Below are 20,862 nucleotides of genomic sequence, written 5' to 3' on the forward strand. Positions count from 1 at the left end.
TTAGTTAACAGTGCATCTTGCTCCTGGGTATGTTCTCAGCACACACAAAACGTCCCAAAACTCCCTTTCCAGTGCAGCCTCCACTTCTGCTCCTTTTGCATTGCAGTGCAGCCTCCACTTCTGCTCCTTTTGCATTGCAGTGCAGCCTCCACTTCTATTCCTTCTGCTTAATGTGTAAAAAGACCACTGGTGAGGCTGCTGCTGAAATTATTTCTGCATGCCAGGAGCCAAACCTCTTTGGGTGGAGGAGATTCTTGTGCTGATCTGCAGTGAAGCACTCTGGTCATGTGAGGGACACTTTGTCAGGGCTTCATATTCCACACATCAGCTCTAAAACAGGAGAACTGAGCCTTGTTTGAGTCTCACAAAAGGGCTCATCCCTTCTTCTTTCTCCCTATGTTAGAGAGAGTGATTTCCCATTGGAATGGGCTGCCCAGGGAGGTGGTGGAGGCACCGTCCCTGGAGGTGTTCAAGCCTCTGGCTGAGGCACTTGGTGCCATGGTCTGGTTGAATGGATAGGGCTGGGTGCTAGGTTGGACTGGATGAGCTTGGAGGTCTCTTCCAACCTGCTTGATTCTATGATTCTATGAATTTCTGCCCTGTCCCTTTAGTACCTTGACTTCATTAACTTCATTTGGTAATCTGGGAGGTGAGGCAATTCCAAACTGTTGGATTTCCAGGGGGGGAAATGTGCTTTGGATAAAACAGCTGTGGTAAACTGCAGCATGTTTTGCATCCTCTGCTGTGGGAAGCTTGATGGTAGCATTGCTGCCTGATGTGCCTTAGCCAGACCTTCTGGGGCGCTCTGAACTCTAATGTGTCTGACCTGCTTTTCAGTACCTGGTTACCTGGCATACCATTGATGCTGATGCACCTGAGCTCAGCCATGTTCTGTGCTGGGCACCCACAGACCCACCAACTGGCCTCTCCTACTTCTCAAGCATGTATCCACCTCATCCTCTAACAGCTCAGTACGGGGTTAAAGTTCTGCGGTCCTTTCCTCCGGTAAGTTGGGTTCCAAGAGAGCCTTAGCACCCCGGGTGCTGGAGGTATGGCCTTAGGTGCTGTGGCCACAGGCCTCGTTGTAGGGGATGAAAAGTTAGAGGTGATCATCCCACCTGATGGAGCAGGTCCACAGAAATGATCAGGCAGCTGGAGCACCTCTGCTGCAAAGACAGGCTGGGAGGAAGCTGGGGTTGTTAAGCTTGGAGAAGGCCCCAGGGAGACCTAACAGAGGCCTTCTGGTACCTGAAGTGGGCTACAAGAAGGCTGCAGAGGGACTGTTCCCAAAGGCCTACAGTGACAGCACAAGGAGCAATGGTTTGAAGTGAGAGCAGAACAGATTTATGTTTGATGTGAGAAACAAGTTCTGCGCCATGAGGGTGCTGGAACACTGCAGCAGGTTGCCCAGGGGGGTGGTTGAGGCCCTGTCCCTAGAGATACTCAAAGCTGAGCTCAGCAAGACTCTGAGCAACTTGCTCTAGTGGAGGATGTCCCTGCTGACTGCAGGGAGGTTGGATTGGATGACCTTTGGAGGTGCCTTCCAACCATTCTGTTATTCTATAATACTGCCTCTTGTGCTTGCAACTTTTTTGTTGTAGCTTACACTAAGATGACTCTTGAGGATTCTCTTCTCCAGTTGTTCCTTTCAAACCTTGTCTCAGTGGAGAGCTTTTTCTTTTAAAGCAGCAGAAGGCTGAGGTTTGGCCCTTGTCAGACCTGTAAAGCCCATCACTATTAAGGATGTTTTTGAAAGGGGTAACTGGACAGAGAAATGATTTGAGTAAGTGCCATCCATGCAGTGTGAAATAGAGGCAGTGGTGCTTTGTTCATCCCCTCCCCAGAGGATGCTTTTCTCTGTGCATGTGACCTGCCTTCACTTTCAGCTGCTGAAAGCATCCCAACAGACCTCCTGCACCCTCCTCTCTTTCAGGATGCCATTTTATTCTACATTCCCCAGATCGTGCAGGCACTTCGGTATGACAAGGTGAGGATGTCAGACAGCTGCATGGGAGCAAATAGATCTTCAGAGCAGCTCTCAGACTTCAAAATGCAAATCAGATGCAAATTTAAACTTGGTGCTGCTCCTTACAGACTTAGGTTGCTACTACCTAGAGGAAAACAACGTCTGTAGGGCTGGCTTGTTTTGGTTACACCTCTTTTCTGAACAGGTACCTGGAGGCCAGGTTACACACCTGTGAGGAAGGAGATCTTTATGGGAAGCCCCAGATGAGGACTGGTTTTGAAGGTCTGCATGAGACAGGCAATTCTGAAATGAAATCACTGTGTCCCTAACCATTTTGCTGTGGAGTTAACAGAGAAGGTATCTAGAAGAGAAGGCTCTGGAGACACCTAGTAGCAGCCTTCCAGTACTGTAAGGTGGCTACCAGAAGGCTGCAGAGGGACTGTTTGCAAAGGCCTGCAGTGATAGGACAAGGAGCAGTGGTTTTAAACCAGAGGGGATTGAGATTGAATGTTAGGAACAAGTTCTGCACTGTGAGGTTGATGGGACACTGCAACAGCTTCCCAGGGAGGCTAGCTGAGGGCCATCCCTGTGGTATTGAGTCTGCTAGAGTGGCAATGATCTTTGACCTGAACTGCTCTGAGTCTGGTTGCAGATGGGTTACGTTAGAGAGTACATCCTGTGGGCAGCTGCCAAATCCCAGCTCTTGGCTCACCAATTCATCTGGAACATGAAAACTAACATCTACCTGGATGAGGAAGGACACCAAAAAGATCGTGAGTGCTTTGAAATGCAACCTAGCTTGACTCCTTCCCTTTCCTCAGAGAGTCTGCATCTCCTTCCTGCTTCCCTCTTGGCAGGAGGAATCCTTTCAGCTAGCAACTTCTCTTTCATTTGTGGAGGTAGAAGTGCAGACATTACCTGCTGCAGTAGGAGCTCAGAGAATGCATCCAGAGAGATGCAGCAGTGTTTGTATCAGGATGTTCTTATGAGCCCTGCCTGAAGGGGGCTGTTTCCATCACTGTAGTGGTTCTGGGCGTTACCCTCACACAACGAATTTCACTCAGACTAGACCCAGCCAGATGGAAGTTAAGGCCTGAAGCTTTATATTCACAAGCAGATATTCACAGTACATTGCAAATATATACAGCTAGATACAGAAATACACCAGTTTAAACTAAGACAGAAACACAATGCCCCTCCCAGCAATCTGAGTGCCCAGGAGGGGTTCCCAGCCACTCTTCCACCTTATTTTCACCCCTCTGCCTTGTCCCAGAGTCTGCCTTACATGCAAGGTGAGTTGCAATAATTGGCAAGGGGAGATAGAAGCAAAATTATGAGCTGGGTAATGTGCACAGTCAGGCAGAAGCAGTTAATAAGGCAGAAGGCAGGGAGAGACTCTGACTGCCTTATGTGTGTTTGTGTCCTTGTTTTCCTAAGTCTAAGCAAGCCTATGAGTGGAGTAGACATGATAGTGTTTTCTTTTCACAGCCACTGACCCAATGTCTCTCGTGAAGGTATTCCAGTTAGCGTCAGACCAGCACAACCACTCATATCATTTAGCTTTCTGAGCTCAGCTTCTGACACAGGTTCTTCCCTTCTCACATGCAGCTGACATTGGAGAACTTCTGGAGCAGCTGGTAGAGGAGATAACAGGCTCACTGTCGGGGCCAGCCAAGGAGTTCTACCAGCGGGAATTCGACTTCTTCAACAAGATCACCAACGTCTCAGCCATTATCAAGTGAGTGCTCTACTCCAGAACTGGGCTTCTGGGGGGCTTGCTGGGCTGGTGGGCTCTTCTCCCAGGCAACCAGCAATAGAACAAGGGGACACAGTCTCAGGTTGTGCAGGGGGAAGTATAGGCTGGATGCTAGGAGGAAGTTCTTCCCAGAGAGAGTGATTGGCATTGGAGTGGGCTGCTCAGGGAGGTGGTGGAGGCACCATCCCTGGAGGTGCTCAAGCAAAGCCTGGCTGAGGCACTTAGTGCCATGGTCTGGTTGATTGGCCAGGGCTGGGTGCTAGGTTGGAGTGGATGATCTTGGAGGTCTCTTCCAACCTGGCTGATTCTGTGATACCAGTGTCCTGACTAAGAGGCTAAGGTGCTTTTAGGGGTATTAGGATAGAATTAATTTTTTATATGAGAAGAAATTGATTGATTTTATTTTTCTTAAATGTAACTTAAAAACTGCAAAGCCTCAATTTAGTTTGACTTTTAGGGGTAGTACCTCTCTGGTAGGATACAGAATTGAGCTGGTGTGAAGCTTGCCAGTGGATGGCAGCAGCTCAGCACACAACCTCTAAGTGTGGTTTCGTTGCATAGTTTTAACCCATTTGAAAGCCATATGAAATTTATATCCTGGGACACATCTCCTTTAAAAGGGAACTTTGCCAAGCCTTCAGTGTAAGGGCATCAGGCTAAGGGACACTGACATCACAGAAGCAATTGGGTCCCTTCTATGTGTGTGTCATTCAGGACAAGTTAGAAGAGGTTAAATTGCAGCTGACACCAAGCTAGGAGCAGCTGTGGATTTGTTGGAGGGAAGGAGATATCTGCAGAGGGACCTTGCCAGGCTGGATGGGTGGGCAGAGGCCAATGGGATGAGACTGAACAAGGCCAAGTGCAAGGTTCTACACTTTGGCCACAACAACCCCAAGCAGCACTACAGGCGGAGGACAGAGTGGCTGAGAGCAGCCAGGCAGAGAGAGCCATGGGGGTGCTGGCAGAGAGGAGCTGAAGCTGAGGCAGCAGTGCCCACCAGAGCCAATGGCATCCTGGGCTGGCTCAGGAGCAGTGTGGGCAGCAGGACAAGGGAGGTTCTTCTGCTCCTGTGCTCAGCACTGCTCAGGCCACACCTTGAGTGCTGTGTCCAGTTCTGGGCTCCTGAATTGGAGAGAGATGTTGAGGTGCTGGAAGGTGCCCAGAGAAGGGCAGCAAGGCTGGGGAGGGGCCTGGAGCACAGCCCTGTGAAGAGAGGCTGAGGGAGATGGGGGGGTGCAGCATGCAAAAGAGGAGACTCAGGGCAGACCTCATTGCTGTCTACAACTACCTGAAGGGATCTAGGCTGGATGTTAGGAGGAAGTTGTTGTCAGAGAGAGTGATTGGCATTGGAATGGGCTGCCCAGGGAGGTGGAGTGGCTGTGGCTGGAGGTGTTGCAGCCAAGCCTGGCTGGGGCACTTAGTGCCATGGTCTGGTTGATTGGCCAGGGCTGGGTGCTAGGTTGGGCTGGGTGAGCTTGGAGGTCTCTTCCAACCTGGTTGATTCCATGATCTGATTATCTTGGTATTTAGAATGAAATCTCTCCACTCTTTGTTAGTATGAAGTCATAAGTAAGCAACAGATAGTAACTCTGCTTTGCAAGCACTGCATTTTGCACCTCAGCTTCAAACTGAATCTGTTTGTGCATCTGCAGTGTCCTGCAGCCATACGAAGTGTGTGAATGAATCAGGCATGTAGGCATTTCAAGGCTTTGTCCTCTTCCACTTAGCAGTGTTGTGATTCTAGGAGTCCTGCAAGAGAAGATTACATTGCTCTTACTACAGCAGTGCTCACAGAGGGGGTTGGGATGCTCAGATGTCTGTACAAGGAAGAGTTTCATACATTTCTTTCACACCTCCTATGCTGTTTGAGTTTGTCAATCTGCAAAGCAAAAGCTTTAACTTTTGTTCTGGTCAGGCATTGAGCCTGGAAGGTCTCTGGAAGTGCTGTGGTAAGAGATCTGCACCATTACAAGGGGAAATGTTTTTAGTGAAGTTAGCAGGAATTTGAGACAAATTTGAGGCTAGGATATAGACTAATGTGTAGCATGCAGATAAAACATAAATAATTTCCCCTTTTTAGGCCATTCCCCAAAGGAGATGAAAGGAAGAAAGCTTGTCTGAGTGCTCTGTCTGAGGTGAAAGTGCAGCCTGGTAAGAAGCGATTTGCTAGTACCGTGCTGTGGGGGTTCTGCATTCCACAGCAGGGCTCTGTTTTCTGCAAGCACATCTGGAAATCTCTGCAAGTGGCAGCTCTCTGCTCCTGGTGCTGGTGGCTGCTCTTCTGTTACAGCTGCAGGAGCAGCTTAGAGCATGTACAGCCTGGATAAAAGCAGAAGCACCTATCCGAAGAGGGAAGGAGCTTCTTTCCCTTGGGCCACCTGTTCTTTTTTTCAAGATGAAGCACTCTTGAGAAGTTATCTCAAGAATGAAGCATGTCCAGATCCTTTCATTCTCCTTTTTGTCCCATCAGGCATTCCCTTGAAACGTGGTTGTCTGAAGGTCCTTAGGCCCCTAGGACATAGCTTTCCCAGGCTGAATCTCCTCTTTCCGATGGAGTTTGATGAAAGCTTTCCCTGATCCCTCTCTTAACAGGTCTCAATTGTCCTACCATGTGCTGGTCGCTGAGGCCCCTCCCCTAGCTGGGACATGCTGCCACATTTTGCTAGGGCCTGCTGCAAGAGAAGTGCTGTCTGTCCATCTCTGTGGTACAGATGCTGCAGTATTAGCTCAAAAGTCTCTTCTGTTCCTTCCTGGCCCTCACTCGCTGGTGCACAGGATGCAGCAGCTTTTGTAGCTCACAGGCTGGCATCTGCATTTGGCCTGTAAGGTTGTATTGAAGTCAGAACTGTGCACAGAAGTTACAGACACATCACTGCCTCCCACCCCAGCCATCAGATTCATTCTTGGCTGTCTGCTCCACTTTGCAGGCTGTTACCTGCCCAGCAACCCTGAGGCTATTGTTCTGGACATCGACTACAAATCAGGAACTCCCATGCAGAGGTACTGTGCTCCAGTTCTCTTCTCCCATGCAGTGAATTCCTGATATTTAGGTGTTTGTCTGGGAATTCTTGTCTGGCTGACTTGCACTCATCACCACCTTTGGCCTTGCTCCCATTTAGTGCGGCGAAGGCACCCTACCTGGCCAAGTTCAAAGTGAAGCGGTGTGGAGTCAGTGAGCTTGAGAAAGAAGGTTAGTAACTGCATCTTAGTCCTGGGCACTACTGACTGAGAGGCAGCAGCTCTAACACTGCCTGCCTGCAGGGACCTGCACTGCTGCAGTGGAGCTGTCTCCATGATCAACTTTCTCTGCAGTGATTCAGCTGGAAATAAAACTAGATTGAAGGAATCATAGAACGGTAGAATGGTCTGGACTGGAGGGGAGCTCCAAAGGACATTCAGTCCAACCTCCCCAGAGAGTCAGCAGGGACATCCTCAACTAGATCAGATTGCCCAGAGCCCCACTGAACTACAGGATTTCACAGAATCACCCAGGCTGGGAAAGGCCTCGGAGACCATCGAGTCCAGCCTATAACCTAACACCACCACACCCAAACCATGCCACCAGGTGCCACATCCACTCCTTTCTTAAAGACTTCAGGGATGATGACTCCACCACCTCCCTGGGTAGTCCATTCCAGTGCCTGGGGACTTTCCATGTGGAAGTGCTTCAAAACATCCAGCCTAAACCTCCCTGGTGCAGCTTCAGACCATGCCCTCTTGTCCTGTCACCGGCTGCCTAGGAGCAGAGCCTGATTACAGCTTCCCTTCAGGTAGTTGTAGAGAGCGATAAGGTTCCCTCTAAGTCTCCTCTTCTCCAGGCTGAACACCCCCAGCTCCCTCAGCCTCTCCTCATTAGACTTTCCCTCCAGCCTCCTCCCCAGTCTTGTCACTCTCCACTGGACCTGCTCCAGCACCTCAATATCTCTCTTGCAGTGAGGGGCCCAGAGCTGCACACAGTGCTCGAGGTGAGGCCTCACCACTGCCAGTACAGGGCAGAGTGGCAGACCTAGTCCTGCTGGCCACACTGCTGGACAGCCATTGGCTTTCCATGCCAGTTGGGCACACTGCTGGCTCATGCTCAGCCAACTGTCACCCAGCATTGCGAGGTCCCTCTCTGCCAGGCTGCTCTCCAGCCACTCATCCCCTAGTCTGTACCTGCAGGAGATTATTGTGCCCAAAGTGTAGGAGCCTGCACTTAGTCCTGTCGAATCTCAGCCCGTTGACCCAGCCTGGCCAGGTCCCTCTGCAGCTGAACACCCCTTCCTACCCTCCAGGAGATCAACACTCCCTCACCTTGAATATCTCCAGGGAAGGGACCTCAACCACCATCCCGGGCAACCTGTTGTAGTGTTCCACCACCTTCATAATAAAGAAGCCTAAGAATTTAAATCTCCTGCCTTTTCCCCCCCCTTTCATGTTTTTCAGTCCCAGGAAGCAAGCCAGATGGGTATCTTGAAGACCTCTTAGCAGTTACTTTAGACCGACATAAATTGATTGCCTGTGCCTGGTTTTAGGCTGTAGCAAGCTCCAGGGTTTGGCAGTCAGTTCTCATAATAGCTCCAAGTGCAGGGTGCTGCACTTTGGCCACAACAACCCCATGCAGAGATACAGGCTGGGGTTGGAGTGGCTGAGAGCAGCCAGACAGAGAGGGATCTGGGGGTGCTGATTGATACCCACCTGAACATGAGCCAGCAGTGTGCCCAGGTGGCCAAGAGAGCCAGTGGCATCCTGGCCTGCATCAGGAATGGTGTGGCCAGCAGGAGCAGGGAGGTCATTCTGCCCCTGTACTCTGCACTGGTTAGACCACACCTTGAGTGCTGTGTTCAGTTCTGGGCCCCCCAGTTTAGGAGGGACATTGAGATGCTTGAGCGTGTCCAGAGAAGGGCAACGAGGCTGGGGAGAGGCCTTGAGCACAGCCCTACGAGGAGAGGCTGAGGGAGCTGGGATTGGTTAGCCTGGAGAAGAGGAGGCTCAGGGGAGACCTCATTGCTGTCTGCAACTACCTGAGGGGTGGTTGTGGCCAGGAGGAGGTTGCTCTCTTCTCTCAGGTGGCCAGCACCAGAACGAGAGGACACAGCCTCAGGCTGTGCCAGGGGAGATTTAGGCTGGAGGTGAGGAGAAAGTTCTTCCCTGAGAGAGTCATTGGACACTGGAATGGGCTGCCCGGGGAGGTGGTGGAGTCGCCGTCCCTGGAGCTGTTCAAGGCAGGACTGGACGTGGCACTTGGTGCCATGGTCTGGCCTTGAGCTCCGTGGTAAAGGGTTGGACTTGATGATCTGTGAGGTCTCTTCCAACCTTGGTGATACTGTGATACTGTGATAAATGCTTTGGGATGCTGTGAGAGCAATTCAGGCCTTTATCTGGTAATCCTGAGCACTGCTCTGAGGAGGTTTGGCAGTGCTGGGCCAAGGGTTGGACTCGATGGTTTTAAAGGTTTCTCCCAGCTAGATGATTGTGTGAGTCAGTGATGTGTTCAGTGGACCAAAGCTCTCCTACAGCATCCAGCCTGCGAGACAGAGAGCTCCATAGTGCACCTGCAGTGAGATGTTGTGCAGTGCAGAGGACTTGTCCCAGGAGAAAGGTACTAATTAAAGTCACTGTCTGGGTTTTGGTTGTACTCTTCTTGCAGGTCTGCGCTGTCGTTCTGATTCCATAGATGAGAGTGCAGAGGAGGGGGTGGACAGCAAGAAAATCTGCTGGCAGGCAGCCATCTTTAAAGTGGGAGATGACTGCAGACAGGTACGAAGCTATCAGCCTTTGCTCTGAGAGGAGACAGACCTGCAGATGACATCCATGAGCAAGAGAGCAATTTTAGCCTAGGAACATTCTTCCTTGGGATTTTGAGAGTCTCCAGTAGTTATGGAGTGAGGGAGAGAAGTGTGAAATGCTGCTTTGGAAACAAAAGCCATCATCTCAGCACAGCTTACCAACCTTTGACATTCTTGGTCAGGGTTTCTCTTGGCAACACAGCAGTAGCTTCTGAGGTTTGATTGGTTTTGATTAAGAGGGAGTGCTGCCTGTTAATCCCTGGAGTTATCAGCAGCCCTCTTACCAGAGTGATGGCAGAATGGTGTTCTTCATAGGTCAGCAGTTGAGTCTTCACTACTGCTTGCTGCCCACTTAACCACCATTCATCTCCTCCCATTTTGATGCTCTCCCTTCTCCCCAGAGCCACAGTGCATGCAGCAGCACACATCTGCAGACCTGCTGGGGTAACTTCGTGCTCACTTCAGAGGTTTCTGTAACCTTAGCTGGTGATCCATCTGCCCTGCAGTGCTTGTGCAATTGGTTTCTTCTCTCACCAGGACATGTTAGCTTTACAAATCATCGATCTCTTCAAGAACATCTTTCAGCTGGTGGGCCTGGATCTTTTTGTGTTTCCATACAGAGTGGTGGCCACAGCTCCTGGGGTAAGTGGGCAATTAACTGTACTGCTGCAGAAAATAGTTCCTCGTTAAGAGACATTTCCTCTTCCAGCACACTTAACAATCCCATGTTCAGAGGAAGTGCTGCTCACATCACTCCTGCCAAATATTTGAAGTACCAGTGACAAAAAGACTCTTTCCTCTCCTGCTTTTCTAAAGCTGCCTGTGGTTCTTCACACTAGCTGCTTGATTTTTGGGGCCACGTTGTGCAAGTCAGCAGGAAGTCACAGAGCTTGTCCTCCAGTGGGTGGAAATGATGAAAAACTGGAGATGTGTTTCAGGAATCAACTTGAAATTCTGCATTCAGTCCCCTATGGCCTTCCCCACATCTCCTGGGGAACCAGTCTGAGTGCCAAGAGCCATGAGGGGAGTACTTGTGGAGAGATCTGTCAGCTTTGCAGCCCTAAGCTTCTCCCTTTGCCCTCAGTGTGGTGTTATTGAGTGCATCCCTGACTGCACGTCCCGGGACCAGCTGGGCCGGCAGACGGACTCGGGGATGTACGACTACTTCACCAGGCAGTATGGAGATGAGTCCACCCTCGCCTTCCAGAAGGTAAAGGAGCACTTGGCAAGCACAGCAAACTCTCAGCTGAGTGACATTCTAGCTAGAAGGAATAATGGCAGGGAATTGGATAATGGCTACCCCAGTGCTGAATCTGCTTTCCCCTTTGTAGCTGTAAGTGACGTAGCTAAGGAAGTTATTGCAGCTGTAGATGTATGGAGAGTGTCATGGGATGTTCCTCCGAGCTAACCATGAGTGGGAAAGATGAAGAAGCCTCCTTGAGCTGTATCTGTTCCTGGCATGGAGGCTTATTAAGTTCTCCCTGGTTTTCTGATTCCTTTTACCTTCTTGTTTGTACAGGCTCGCTATAATTTCATCCGCAGTATGGCTGCCTACAGTCTGCTCCTGTTTCTGCTCCAGATCAAAGACAGGCACAATGGCAACATCATGCTGGACAAAAAGGGACACATCATCCACATTGGTCAGTCACAGCCGCGCTCGCCCCTTCCTTCTGCTCTGAAGTGCTGCTCGCAGAAGACAGCGAGCCCCTTCCCTTCGGAGCTCAGTCTCCCTGCTGGCCATAGCTGGCACACACTCCTGGGGCTTCCTCCTGCCTTTTCATGCAGCTGCCGTGGGTGCAGGGCTGTGGCGGGCACAAGGCTGCTGTGGGTGTGTGGCTGCAGTGGGCACAGGGCTGAGGTGGGCACATAGCTGCTGTGGGTGTGTGGCTGCAGTGGGCACAGGGCTGTGGCGGGCACATGGCTGCTGTGGGTGTGTGGCTGTGGTGGGCACAGGGCTGAGGTGGGCACATAGCTGCTGTGGGTGTGTGGCTGCAGTGGGCACAGGGCTGAGGTGGGCACATAGCTGCTGTGGGTGTGTGGCTGTGGTGGGCACAGGGCTGAGGTGGGCACATAGCTGCTGTGGGTGTGTGGCTGCAGCAGGCACAGGGCTGTGGCGGGCACATAGCTGCTGTGGGTGTGTGGCTGCAGTGGGCACAGGGCTGTGGCGGGCACATAGCTGCTGTGGGTGTGTGGCTGCAGTGGGCACAGGGCTGAGGTGGGCACATGGCTGCTGTGGGTGTGTGGCTGCAGTGGGCACAGGGCTGAGGTGAGCACGTGGCTGCTGTGAGTGTGTGGCTGCAGTGGGCACAGGGCTGTGGTGGGCACGTGGCTGCAGTGGGTGTGCGGCTGTGGCAGGCACAGGGCTGAGGTGGGCACGTGGCTGCTGTGGGTGTGTGGCTGCAGTGGGCACAGGGCTGTGGTGGGCACGTGGCTGCTGTGGGTGTGTGGCTGCAGTGGGCACAGGGCTGTGGCGGGCACATAGCTGCTGTGGGTGTGTGGCTGCAGTGGGTGTGTGGCTGCAGTGGGCACAGGGCTGTGGTGGGCACGTGGCTGCTGTGGGTGTGTGGCTGTGGCAGGCACAGGGCTGTGGTGGGCATGTGGCTGCAGTGGGTGTGTGGCTGTGGCAGGCACAGAGCTGTGGCAGGCACAGAGCTGTGGTGGGCACGTGGCTGCAGTGGGTGTGTGGCTGCAGTGGGTGTGTGGCTGCAGTGGGCACAGGGCTGTGGTGGGCACCTGGCTGCAGTGGGTGTGTGGCTGTGGCAGGCACAGGGCTGTGGTGGGCATGTGGCTGCAGTGGGTGTGTGGCTGTGGCAGGCACAGAGCTGTGGTGGGCACATGGCTGCAGTGGGTGTGTGGCTGCTCTGGGTGTGTGGCTGCAGTGGGCACAGGGCTGTGGTGGGCACCTGGCTGCAGTGGGTGTGTGGCTGTGGCAGGCACAGGGCTGTGGTGGGCACGTGGCTGCTGTGGGTGTGTGGCTGCAGTGGGCACAGGGCTGAGGTGGGCACGTGGCTGCAGTGGGTGTGTGGCTGTGGCAGGCACAGGGCTGTGGTGGGCACGTGGCTGCTGTGGGTGTGTGGCTGCAGTGGGCACAGGGCTGAGGTGGGCACGTGGGTGTGTGGCTGTGGCAGGCACAGGGCTGTGGTGGGCACGTGGCTGCAGTGGGTGCTCTCTGGAAGTGTAGCTTTGCAGAGTTTTACCAGCTTCAGGCACACATGGACATGGCTCTGGAGCTCTCAGCACAGGAAGGACATGGACCTGATGGAGTGGGTCCAGAGGAGGACCACCAAGATGACTGGGGGGCTGCAGCACCTCTGCTATGAGGACAGGCTGAGGAAGCTGGGGGTGTTGAGCCGGGAGAAGAGAAGGCTCCAGGGAGCCCTTAGAGCAGCCTGCCAGTACCTGAAGAGGGCTACAAGAAGGCTGCAGAGGGACTGTCTCCAAAGGCCTGCAGCAACAGGACAACGGTTTGAAACCAGAGGAGATTTAGATTGGATGTTAGGGACAAGTTCTGCACCACGAGGCAGGTGCAGCACCGGCACAGGTTTCCCAGGGAGGTTGTTGAAGCCCCACCCCTGATGATACTTAAGGTCAGGCTCAAGAAGGCTCTGAGCAACCTGCTCTAGTGGAGGATGTCCCTGCTGATTGCATGGGGGGTGGACTGGATAACCTTCAGAGGTCCCTTCTAACCCAAACCATTCTCTGGTTGTATGTGAGGATCACGCATGTTACACATCTGCACGCGTGGAAGTGTGTGTAGAGGTACAAGGATAGAAATGTATCTGTAGGTTCCTTTCATCACTGTGTGAGTATGAATTAAGTCTGACAAGTAAATGAATGTGAGGCTGTAACCTCTGCCTTAGCTTTGCTTTTCTGGAACTGCACAGATGCTTCAGCAAGGCTTTTCTTATTTGATGTCATCATTCTTAAGTCGAGTCTAATGTCACGGTGATGATTCTTTTGTTGGGGTTCTTACACTACATCAAAGCCTTTTTTCCAGTTGGAGTTGAAATGTTGGTAGAAAAAGTAGATGTTAATACAAGAAATCCACCTCTGCTTTCTTCTGTGAGCTTTGACAGCACACAATTAACCAACCAAGTTTCTGAGGCAGCTTCTCTTTTGTGCACAGATTTTGGATTCATGTTTGAAAGCTCACCTGGTGGAAATCTGGGCTGGGAGCCTGACATTAAGCTGACTGATGAGATGGTGATGATAATGGGAGGAAAAATGGAAGCAACTCCCTTCAAATGGTTCATGGAGATGTGTGTCAGAGGCTATCTGGCAGTCAGGTGAGGTGTCCTTAACTGCTCAGAAGAGGAAGTGCTTGCATGCCACAACCAGATGAGAAGACAAATAACAATGAATATTTGTCTGCAGGGGGTCTGAGCCTGTCAGGCTGTTCTGGTACATCTTGAATCTTTGAAATGACTTCATCCTGCAGTTTTACAGCCTAACTTTGTGGGGTTTTCTTGTTCTTAGGTTAGATTTGAAAATGTAATGTCTTGTAGCCATTTGATAAGTGGGATATTACCCACACTCCCTGACAGGATTTAGCCTGCTGTTAAAGCTCTGCAGTGAGAAGCCTCAGGAGAGGAAAACAGTCTCTTCTATTCCCAAATAGGACAATCACATCCAGCACTGTTGCAGTTAGAGTTAATTAGGTAGGGATGTGCAAAACCTGCCACAGCTTTCTCTTGTAGAATGTGCAGCTGTTGGGCTGTGGTTGCCAGCCTGTCACTGCAAGGATTGCAGCTTCACCTTCTGCCATGCCAAGCAAGCAGGGTTTGCTTTCACACACAGGAACACTGATACATCTGGATGGAGAGGGTGCTGCATGTGGGGAGGAGGATACCACAGTAGATGAAAGCTCCTACTGCCAGCAGTAGAAAGTATGGTTGATATTATCTTACAGAGCCAAAGTTTCTTCAGCCCCAGCAGGGGCTGTCTTGGAGTCAAGATCAGTTTGGTTCCTTGAGGGGGAGCAGACTGGAGAAAGTTCCATGTCAAGGCAAAAATGTCACCCAGGTAGTAGAGTAATAGCTAGTAATGTTCTAAGTGGGAGGAGAGGAAGGAGGAGGGAGGCTGAGCTGGTGTAGCAAAGAATTACATGAGGTAATTAGGAATTAGAAGATAATCTGACAGTGCTGGTTTCAGCCTCCTGTACCGTTTGGATGCACTGATTCACCTTTCTGGTGCTAAAGAAACATTGGTTACTGGAGCATGGCTCTGTGTAATCCTCCCTGAGCCCCTTCATCTTGCAGCATTCCGAGGCGGTGGGACACAAAGCAGTGAAATGTAATGAAAACGACAGATTGCAGGCACTGGTGGAGCTCCACCAGCAGATGTAAGAGGCTTAGATGTGCTGATTTAATTACAGAGCGAGGTGTGATCCAGCTCCTCGGACTCCTCGGCCTGCCTGCTTTACCTGCTGAGGCTGCAGGAGTTGGAGGGCTGTAACCTTGTTGTCCTCTCTTTCTCCAGGCCTTACATGGATGCTGTGGTCTCGCTGGTTACCTTGATGTTGGACACGGGGCTGCCCTGCTTCCGTGGGCAGACAATCAAGCTGCTGAAGTAAGTTATCACAGTATTATCAGGGTTGGAAGAGACCTCACAGATCATCAAGTCCAACCCTTTACCACAGAGCTCAAGGCCAGACCATGGCACCAAGTGCCACATCCAGTCCTGCCTTGAACAGCTCCAGGGACGGCGACTCCACCACCTCCCCGGGCAGCCCATTCCAGTGTCCAATGACTCTCTCAGGGAAGAACTTTCTCCTCACCTCCAGCCTAAATCTCCCCTGGCACAGCCTGAGGCTGTGTCCTCTCGTTCTGGTGCTGGCCACCTGAGAGAAGAGAGCAACCTCCTCCTGGCCACAACCTCCCCTCAGGTAGCTGTAGACAGCAATAAGGTCTCCCCTGAGCCTCCTCTTCTCCAGGCTAACCAATCCCAGCTCCCTCAGCCTCTCCTCGTAGGGCTGTGCTCAAGGCCTCTTCCCAGCCTCGTTGCCCTTCTCTGGACACGCTCAAGCATCTCAATGTCCCTCCTAAACTGGGGGGCCCAGAACTGAACACAGCACTCAAGGTGTGGTCTAACTAGTGCAGAGTACAGGGGCAGAATGACCTCCCTGCTCCTGCTGGCCACACCATTCCTGATGCAGGCCAGGATGCCACTGGCTCTCTTGGCCACCTGGGCACACTGCTGGCTCATGTTCAGGCGGGTATCAATCAGCACCCCCAGATCCCTCTCTGTCTGGCTGCTCTCCAGCCACTCCGACCCCAGCCTGTATCTCTGCGTGGGGCTGCTGTAGCCAAAGTGCAGCACCCTGCACTTGGAGCTATTGAAGCCATCCCCTTGGACTCTGCCCATCTGTGCAGGCGGTCAAGGTCCTGCTGCAGAGCCCTTCTGCCCTCCAACCCAGTCACATCTGCCCCCAGCTTGGTGTCATCTGCAAACTTGCTGATGACTGACTCCATGCCCTCATCCAGATCATCTATGAAGATGTTAAAGAGGATGGGGCCCAGCACTGACCCCTGAGGGACACCACTAGTGACAGCTGCCAGCTGGATGTGGCACCATCCCGTGCTCCTCACGGGGCGTGCCCGGCAGCTCAAGGGCACTACAAAGGTAGTTTAAAAGCGGCAGCTGCCGTTCCTAGAGCTGCTGCTGGGCTGATGAACTTCCACAGCCACCTCCTCCGCTGGCAGCCAGGGCTAATTAAAGCATGATGTAATTTGTGTGAGGGAGTCTCACAAGGAGGAGCTGCTTGCAGCAAGTGAAGCCAGCACCTGGCTAAGCTCGTGCAAAGACACCTTCTTGCCATGCTCAAGGGAAACCTCACTGACTTTACTCTCCTTTGCAATTTCTGTGTAGGCACAGGTTCAGCCCCAACATGACCGAACGGGAGGCTGCAACTTTCATCATCAAGATCATCCAGAATTGTTTCCTCAGCAACAGGTTTGGCATCTATGCATGTCTTCTTCTCCCTATGGCCAGAGCAAGGTCATCAAGCTCTGAGCAAGCTTTTATCAGTCAGATGCTTGAACGTTTCTGAGTTGTGGATATTGAGATAATGCAGGATAGCAGCTTTACCTCTGAAGATGCTGCACCTCTTCCCTTTTACACTGGGAGGAAGGCTTATGCCCAGGCTGGGCAAACAGCAGGGCTGCCTCATCTAAAGAGTGGAAGATTTTCTGTCAGAGTGAATCTCTGGCTGACAAATGAGGCATTTTGGCTCCTGTGTTAGAGCATGACCAACCATACTGTTAGGGTGGTTATGTCCAGCTGTGATATCCCCTTTTATGTAGGGTAGGGTCACCTCTACCATTAAAGGCATAAATAGGGAAAAAAATACATTGCCTGGCAACAGGAATAACATCCCTTCTGGGCAGAGTGGAGAGGGATTGATCTTGAAGCTTGTTGCATTTCATTTTGCAAGGAGAATGGTTCTTAAGCAATGGTATGCATGGCCCATTGGTCTGAGTAAGAATGAAGCAGAAACAGGACTGCAGCGACCTGCCAAAAGCTTTTTTCAGTGCCTGTAGGCATTAAGCTGCCTGAATATCCTCCTGAAATTCAAACCTGCTATTCTGTGCAAAAGCAGATTTGGCTTCTCTAGAAATGAGCTGTAATTACTCATTATTTTCCTTCATGACTTGATACTACATTAACAAGCTGAGCATTTTGCTAGACCATATGGCAGCTGTTGTGTAACACTGGCTAGGGAAAGTGCCTCAAGTAGAGAACGCTGCCAGTGTGCAGGGTTGGAATGGCCTTTGCAGCTGGGCCATCTACTGTTCAGTGTTCTGGATGGAATAATCAGTTCTATCAAATCCCAGGCACAGATCCAGGCTGGGTGCAGAAGGGATTGAAAGCAGCCCTGAAGAAAAAACCTTGGTGGGGGTTGGGTGCTCAGCAGCTGCCCAGGAGCCAGCAGTGCCCTCCTACAGCCCAGCAGGCTGGGCTGCAGCCAGAGCAGTGTGGGCAGCAGGGCAGGAGAGGGCATTGTGCCCCTTGGCTCTGCTCCTGATCAGACCTCACCTCCAATCCTGCCTTCAGTGCTGCTGGAGGAGGACACAGAGCTGCTGGAGTGAGGGCAGAGGAGGCCACAGAAATGCTGTCAGGGCTGGAGCAGCTCTGCTGGGAGCACAGGCTGAGGGAGCTGGGGGGGTGCAGCCTGCAGGGCAGAAGGCTCCAGGGGCAGCTCAGAGCTGCTGCCAAGAGCTGAACGGATTCTGCAGGGAGGCTGCAGAGGGACTTGTGCTGAGGGGGTCTGAGGCAAGCCAAGGGGAATGGTTTGGAGCTGAGGCAGAGCAGGGGGAGAGTGGAGCTGAGGCAGAAGCTGTGCAGTGTGAGGCTGCTGAGACTGGCATGGGCTGCCCAGGGAGGCTGTGGCTGCCTCCTGCCTAGGGCATTCAAGGTCAGGCTGGGTGAGGCCTTGAGCAGCTGACTCTAGTTGAGAGGTGTCTCTGCCCATGGCAGGGAGGTCGGAGCAGAAGATCTCTGAGGTCCTTTCTAACCTGAGCTGTTCTATCAAATAATTAGCAGTTTTAAAGCTCACTTAATCAGCAGCTCTCCAGTCAGCTGCAGGGGTTTTCCCTTCGTGTATCCAAATAGTTTGATATCTTGGGCAAAGCTTTTGAAAGAAGTAGCCATGAAGGGCTACTGTATTTGATACTGAACATGCAATAAATGTAATGCTTGAACATCTCAAGTGCATGTTTTATCTTTATCCCAGATACTACAGACTTCTGGGACGTATTGGAGAGTCTAATCCATACTCTTGTGTGGTTCCATACAGGGTTAGCTTGAGCCCAGGCAGGTTGGCTGGCTCAGGTGCAGCCCTGCTAGAACTGAATTGGATTTTCTAGTGCCTGCTGGTGCATCTACTCACAGTCTCAGGTTGATGTTGGGGGTTGTGGAGGCAGCCACCCTGCTGCGTGACTGCCGCAGCTTAGCTCTGCCGAGGCTCAGCTTCTCTCCCTGCAGCGTGGTTAGTCTGTGACCTGCGTCAGCTCTGCCCGGGGGTAATTGAGTTAGCCATAACAAGGCTTAGGTTTGTCTGCTCAGGCACTCAGCAGAGATGCTGCTGTTAATGCTGCCATTTCCCCTGCACTTCCATTTTCATTAGCAGCATTCTCCTTAATTAAGAGTGCTTTGATTTCCATCTAATCCAGTCTCCGTGCAGCCCTGATGATCTTGCTTTGCTCATTATGCATTTCCTTCTCCTAAAGCAAAGTGCCAGTGCAACCTAAGGGGTTCTGGCTTACCCAGGTACAGGATCCAAGCTGCTTTTGTTGTTGCCACACTGAGAAGTATGGAAATATTTTTTCCTTTCTATTCCCCCCTTAGTTTAAACCTGTTTACTCTTGCTTGTGAGACTCCACCTCCAATCCTGTCTCCAGTTCTAGTGTCCCCAGCATAAGAAGGACACAGAGCTGTTGGAGTGTGTCCAGAGGAGGGCCACAAGGAGAGCTGGAGCATCTCTGCTATGAGGACAGGCTGAGGGAGCTGGGCTTGTTCAGCCTGGAGAAGGGAAGACTCCAGGGAGACCTCAGAGCTGCCTTTCAATACCTGAAGGAAACCTGCAGGAAGGCTGCAGAGGAACTTTTGCTGAAGGTGTCTGAGCCAGGCCAAGGGGAAGTGGTTTGGAGCTGAGGCAGAGCAGGGTTAGCCTGGAGCTGAGGAAGAAGCTCTTCAGTGTGAGGGTGGTGAGACTCTGGACTGGGCTGCCCAGGGAGATTGTGGATTGGGGGTGTTCAAGACCAGGTTGGATGAGGTCTTCCTTGAGCATTTGAGTCTAGCTGGGAGGTGTCCCTGCCCATGGCAGGGGAGTTGAAGGAGATGGTCTCTGAGGTCCCTTCCAGGCTAAGCCATTCCAGGATCTTGATGTTTGTCCTGTGACAGTTGCTGCAGTCTATTTTCAGAGCTTTCTCTTACCTCTGGCTTTGTTTTTCTTCTCTAGGAGCAGGACATATGACATGATCCAGTACTACCAGAATGACATCCCATACTGAGAGGCACTGGAGAGTCACTGCTGAAGTGAAACCTGCAACCCTGTGCCCTCACTGCAAGCTTGTACCGAGTAGGAGCTGCTCAGTCACACCTCACTGTCCCCATCGTCCCTGTCTGTGTGTGTGGGGCCCTGGTTCCTGGCCATGGCAACAACTGCTCCAGTTCATTCCTTCCTCTGTACCGGGTTCTAGATACTTCTGGTTTCCTCTGGAGTTGTTGAGTTGGGCTGCAATCACAAGACAAGTAGTACCACGATTATCAGTGTGTGAAAGAGGCAGAGCCAGTGGGGTTCTAGGAGTTTTCATGCAATGCAAGGGTTTTCTAATACCTTTAAAGAGTCAACAAACCCTTTTCCTGCACAATCCCCCTCTAAATGCTATGGAAGGGAAGGGTGTGGATTGCTCTTGGGAAGCAGAAATGTTAACTTGGTCTGATTTTACTGTAGAAAAAGCCTGATAATCAGCCAGGGCAGTGATGTCTGTGTAGCTGTGTTCATACTTTGCACTGTACATGGTCCCTGTTACGTGGTCAGTATTTCCTCTGTACATGAAGAATGTATTTTTTCCTTTTGTGTGTTTTAAAAAAGAGACTCTACTGAAGATATATTTAATCTATAAAATGTAATAAAAGACCTTAGAGTTTGGGTCTGGTTCAAGTCTTTTGCTGTGCACTGATCTTTGTTTGCAGCCTGCAGCACTCTGCGTATTTGTATACAGCTCTTGCAGCGTGACATTGCCTCAGCCAGAAATCAGAGTACTTCTCAGCTTTTTGCCCATCCCAAATGTCATTTTTCATTCAGAACTCAGAATGGTTTGGGTTGGAAGGGACCTCCAATCGTCATCTAGGCCTACCCTCCTGCAATGACCAGGGGATGGGGCCTCAACAATGTAGCTGGGCGACCTGTGCCAGTGTCCCACCACTCTCATGGTGCAGAACTTGTTGCTAACATCCAATCTAAATCTCCTCTAATTTCAAACCATTGCCCTTCATCCTGTCCCTACAGGCCTTTGGAAACAGTCCCTCTGCAGCCTTCTTGTAGCCTCCCTCATAGAATCAGAGAGTTGTCAGGGCTAGATCATCGAGCTCAAACTGCCTGCCATGGGCAGGGACACCTCACACCAGATCAGGCTGCCTGGAGCCACAGGCTGCCTGGAGCCACATCCAGCCTGGCATTTAAAACTTCCGGGGATGAGGCTTCCACCACCTCCCTGGGCGAACTGTTCCAGTCTCTCACCACTCTCATAGTGAAGAACTTCTTCCTAACATCCAATCTCAGTCTTCCCACTTCTTGTTTTCCTCCATTCCCCCCAGTCCTACCTGACACCCTAGAAAGTCTTTCAGCAGATTTCTTGTAGCGCCCTTCA

The 20,862-nt window shown here is 51.6% G+C and overlaps 1 protein-coding gene across 2 annotated transcripts in view; it reads left to right on the top strand.

Moving 5' to 3' along the window:
- The window catches only part of PI4KA (phosphatidylinositol 4-kinase alpha), a 93,984-nt gene extending 73,831 nt beyond the window's left edge, over positions 1 to 20,153 (top strand). For both annotated transcript variants that reach the window (XM_064168770.1, XM_064168771.1), the window contains exons 41-55: positions 838 to 1,005; positions 1,934 to 1,987; positions 2,619 to 2,739; positions 3,575 to 3,704; positions 5,803 to 5,873; positions 6,650 to 6,722; positions 6,842 to 6,912; positions 9,352 to 9,461; positions 10,028 to 10,132; positions 10,575 to 10,700; positions 11,010 to 11,130; positions 13,617 to 13,776; positions 14,969 to 15,058; positions 16,358 to 16,441; positions 19,449 to 20,153. In XM_064168770.1, coding sequence (XP_064024840.1) covers positions 838 to 1,005; positions 1,934 to 1,987; positions 2,619 to 2,739; positions 3,575 to 3,704; positions 5,803 to 5,873; positions 6,650 to 6,722; positions 6,842 to 6,912; positions 9,352 to 9,461; positions 10,028 to 10,132; positions 10,575 to 10,700; positions 11,010 to 11,130; positions 13,617 to 13,776; positions 14,969 to 15,058; positions 16,358 to 16,441; positions 19,449 to 19,500 — 1,536 coding nt within the window. In that variant the 3' untranslated portion in view covers positions 19,501 to 20,153. The remainder of the gene's footprint in view (positions 1 to 837; positions 1,006 to 1,933; positions 1,988 to 2,618; positions 2,740 to 3,574; positions 3,705 to 5,802; positions 5,874 to 6,649; positions 6,723 to 6,841; positions 6,913 to 9,351; positions 9,462 to 10,027; positions 10,133 to 10,574; positions 10,701 to 11,009; positions 11,131 to 13,616; positions 13,777 to 14,968; positions 15,059 to 16,357; positions 16,442 to 19,448) is intronic.
- Positions 20,154 to 20,862: the final 709 nt, after the last annotated feature.

The sequence above is a fragment of the Pogoniulus pusillus genome, chromosome 30, assembly GCF_015220805.1.
Source record: "Pogoniulus pusillus isolate bPogPus1 chromosome 30, bPogPus1.pri, whole genome shotgun sequence".
NCBI lineage: Eukaryota > Metazoa > Chordata > Aves > Piciformes > Lybiidae > Pogoniulus > Pogoniulus pusillus.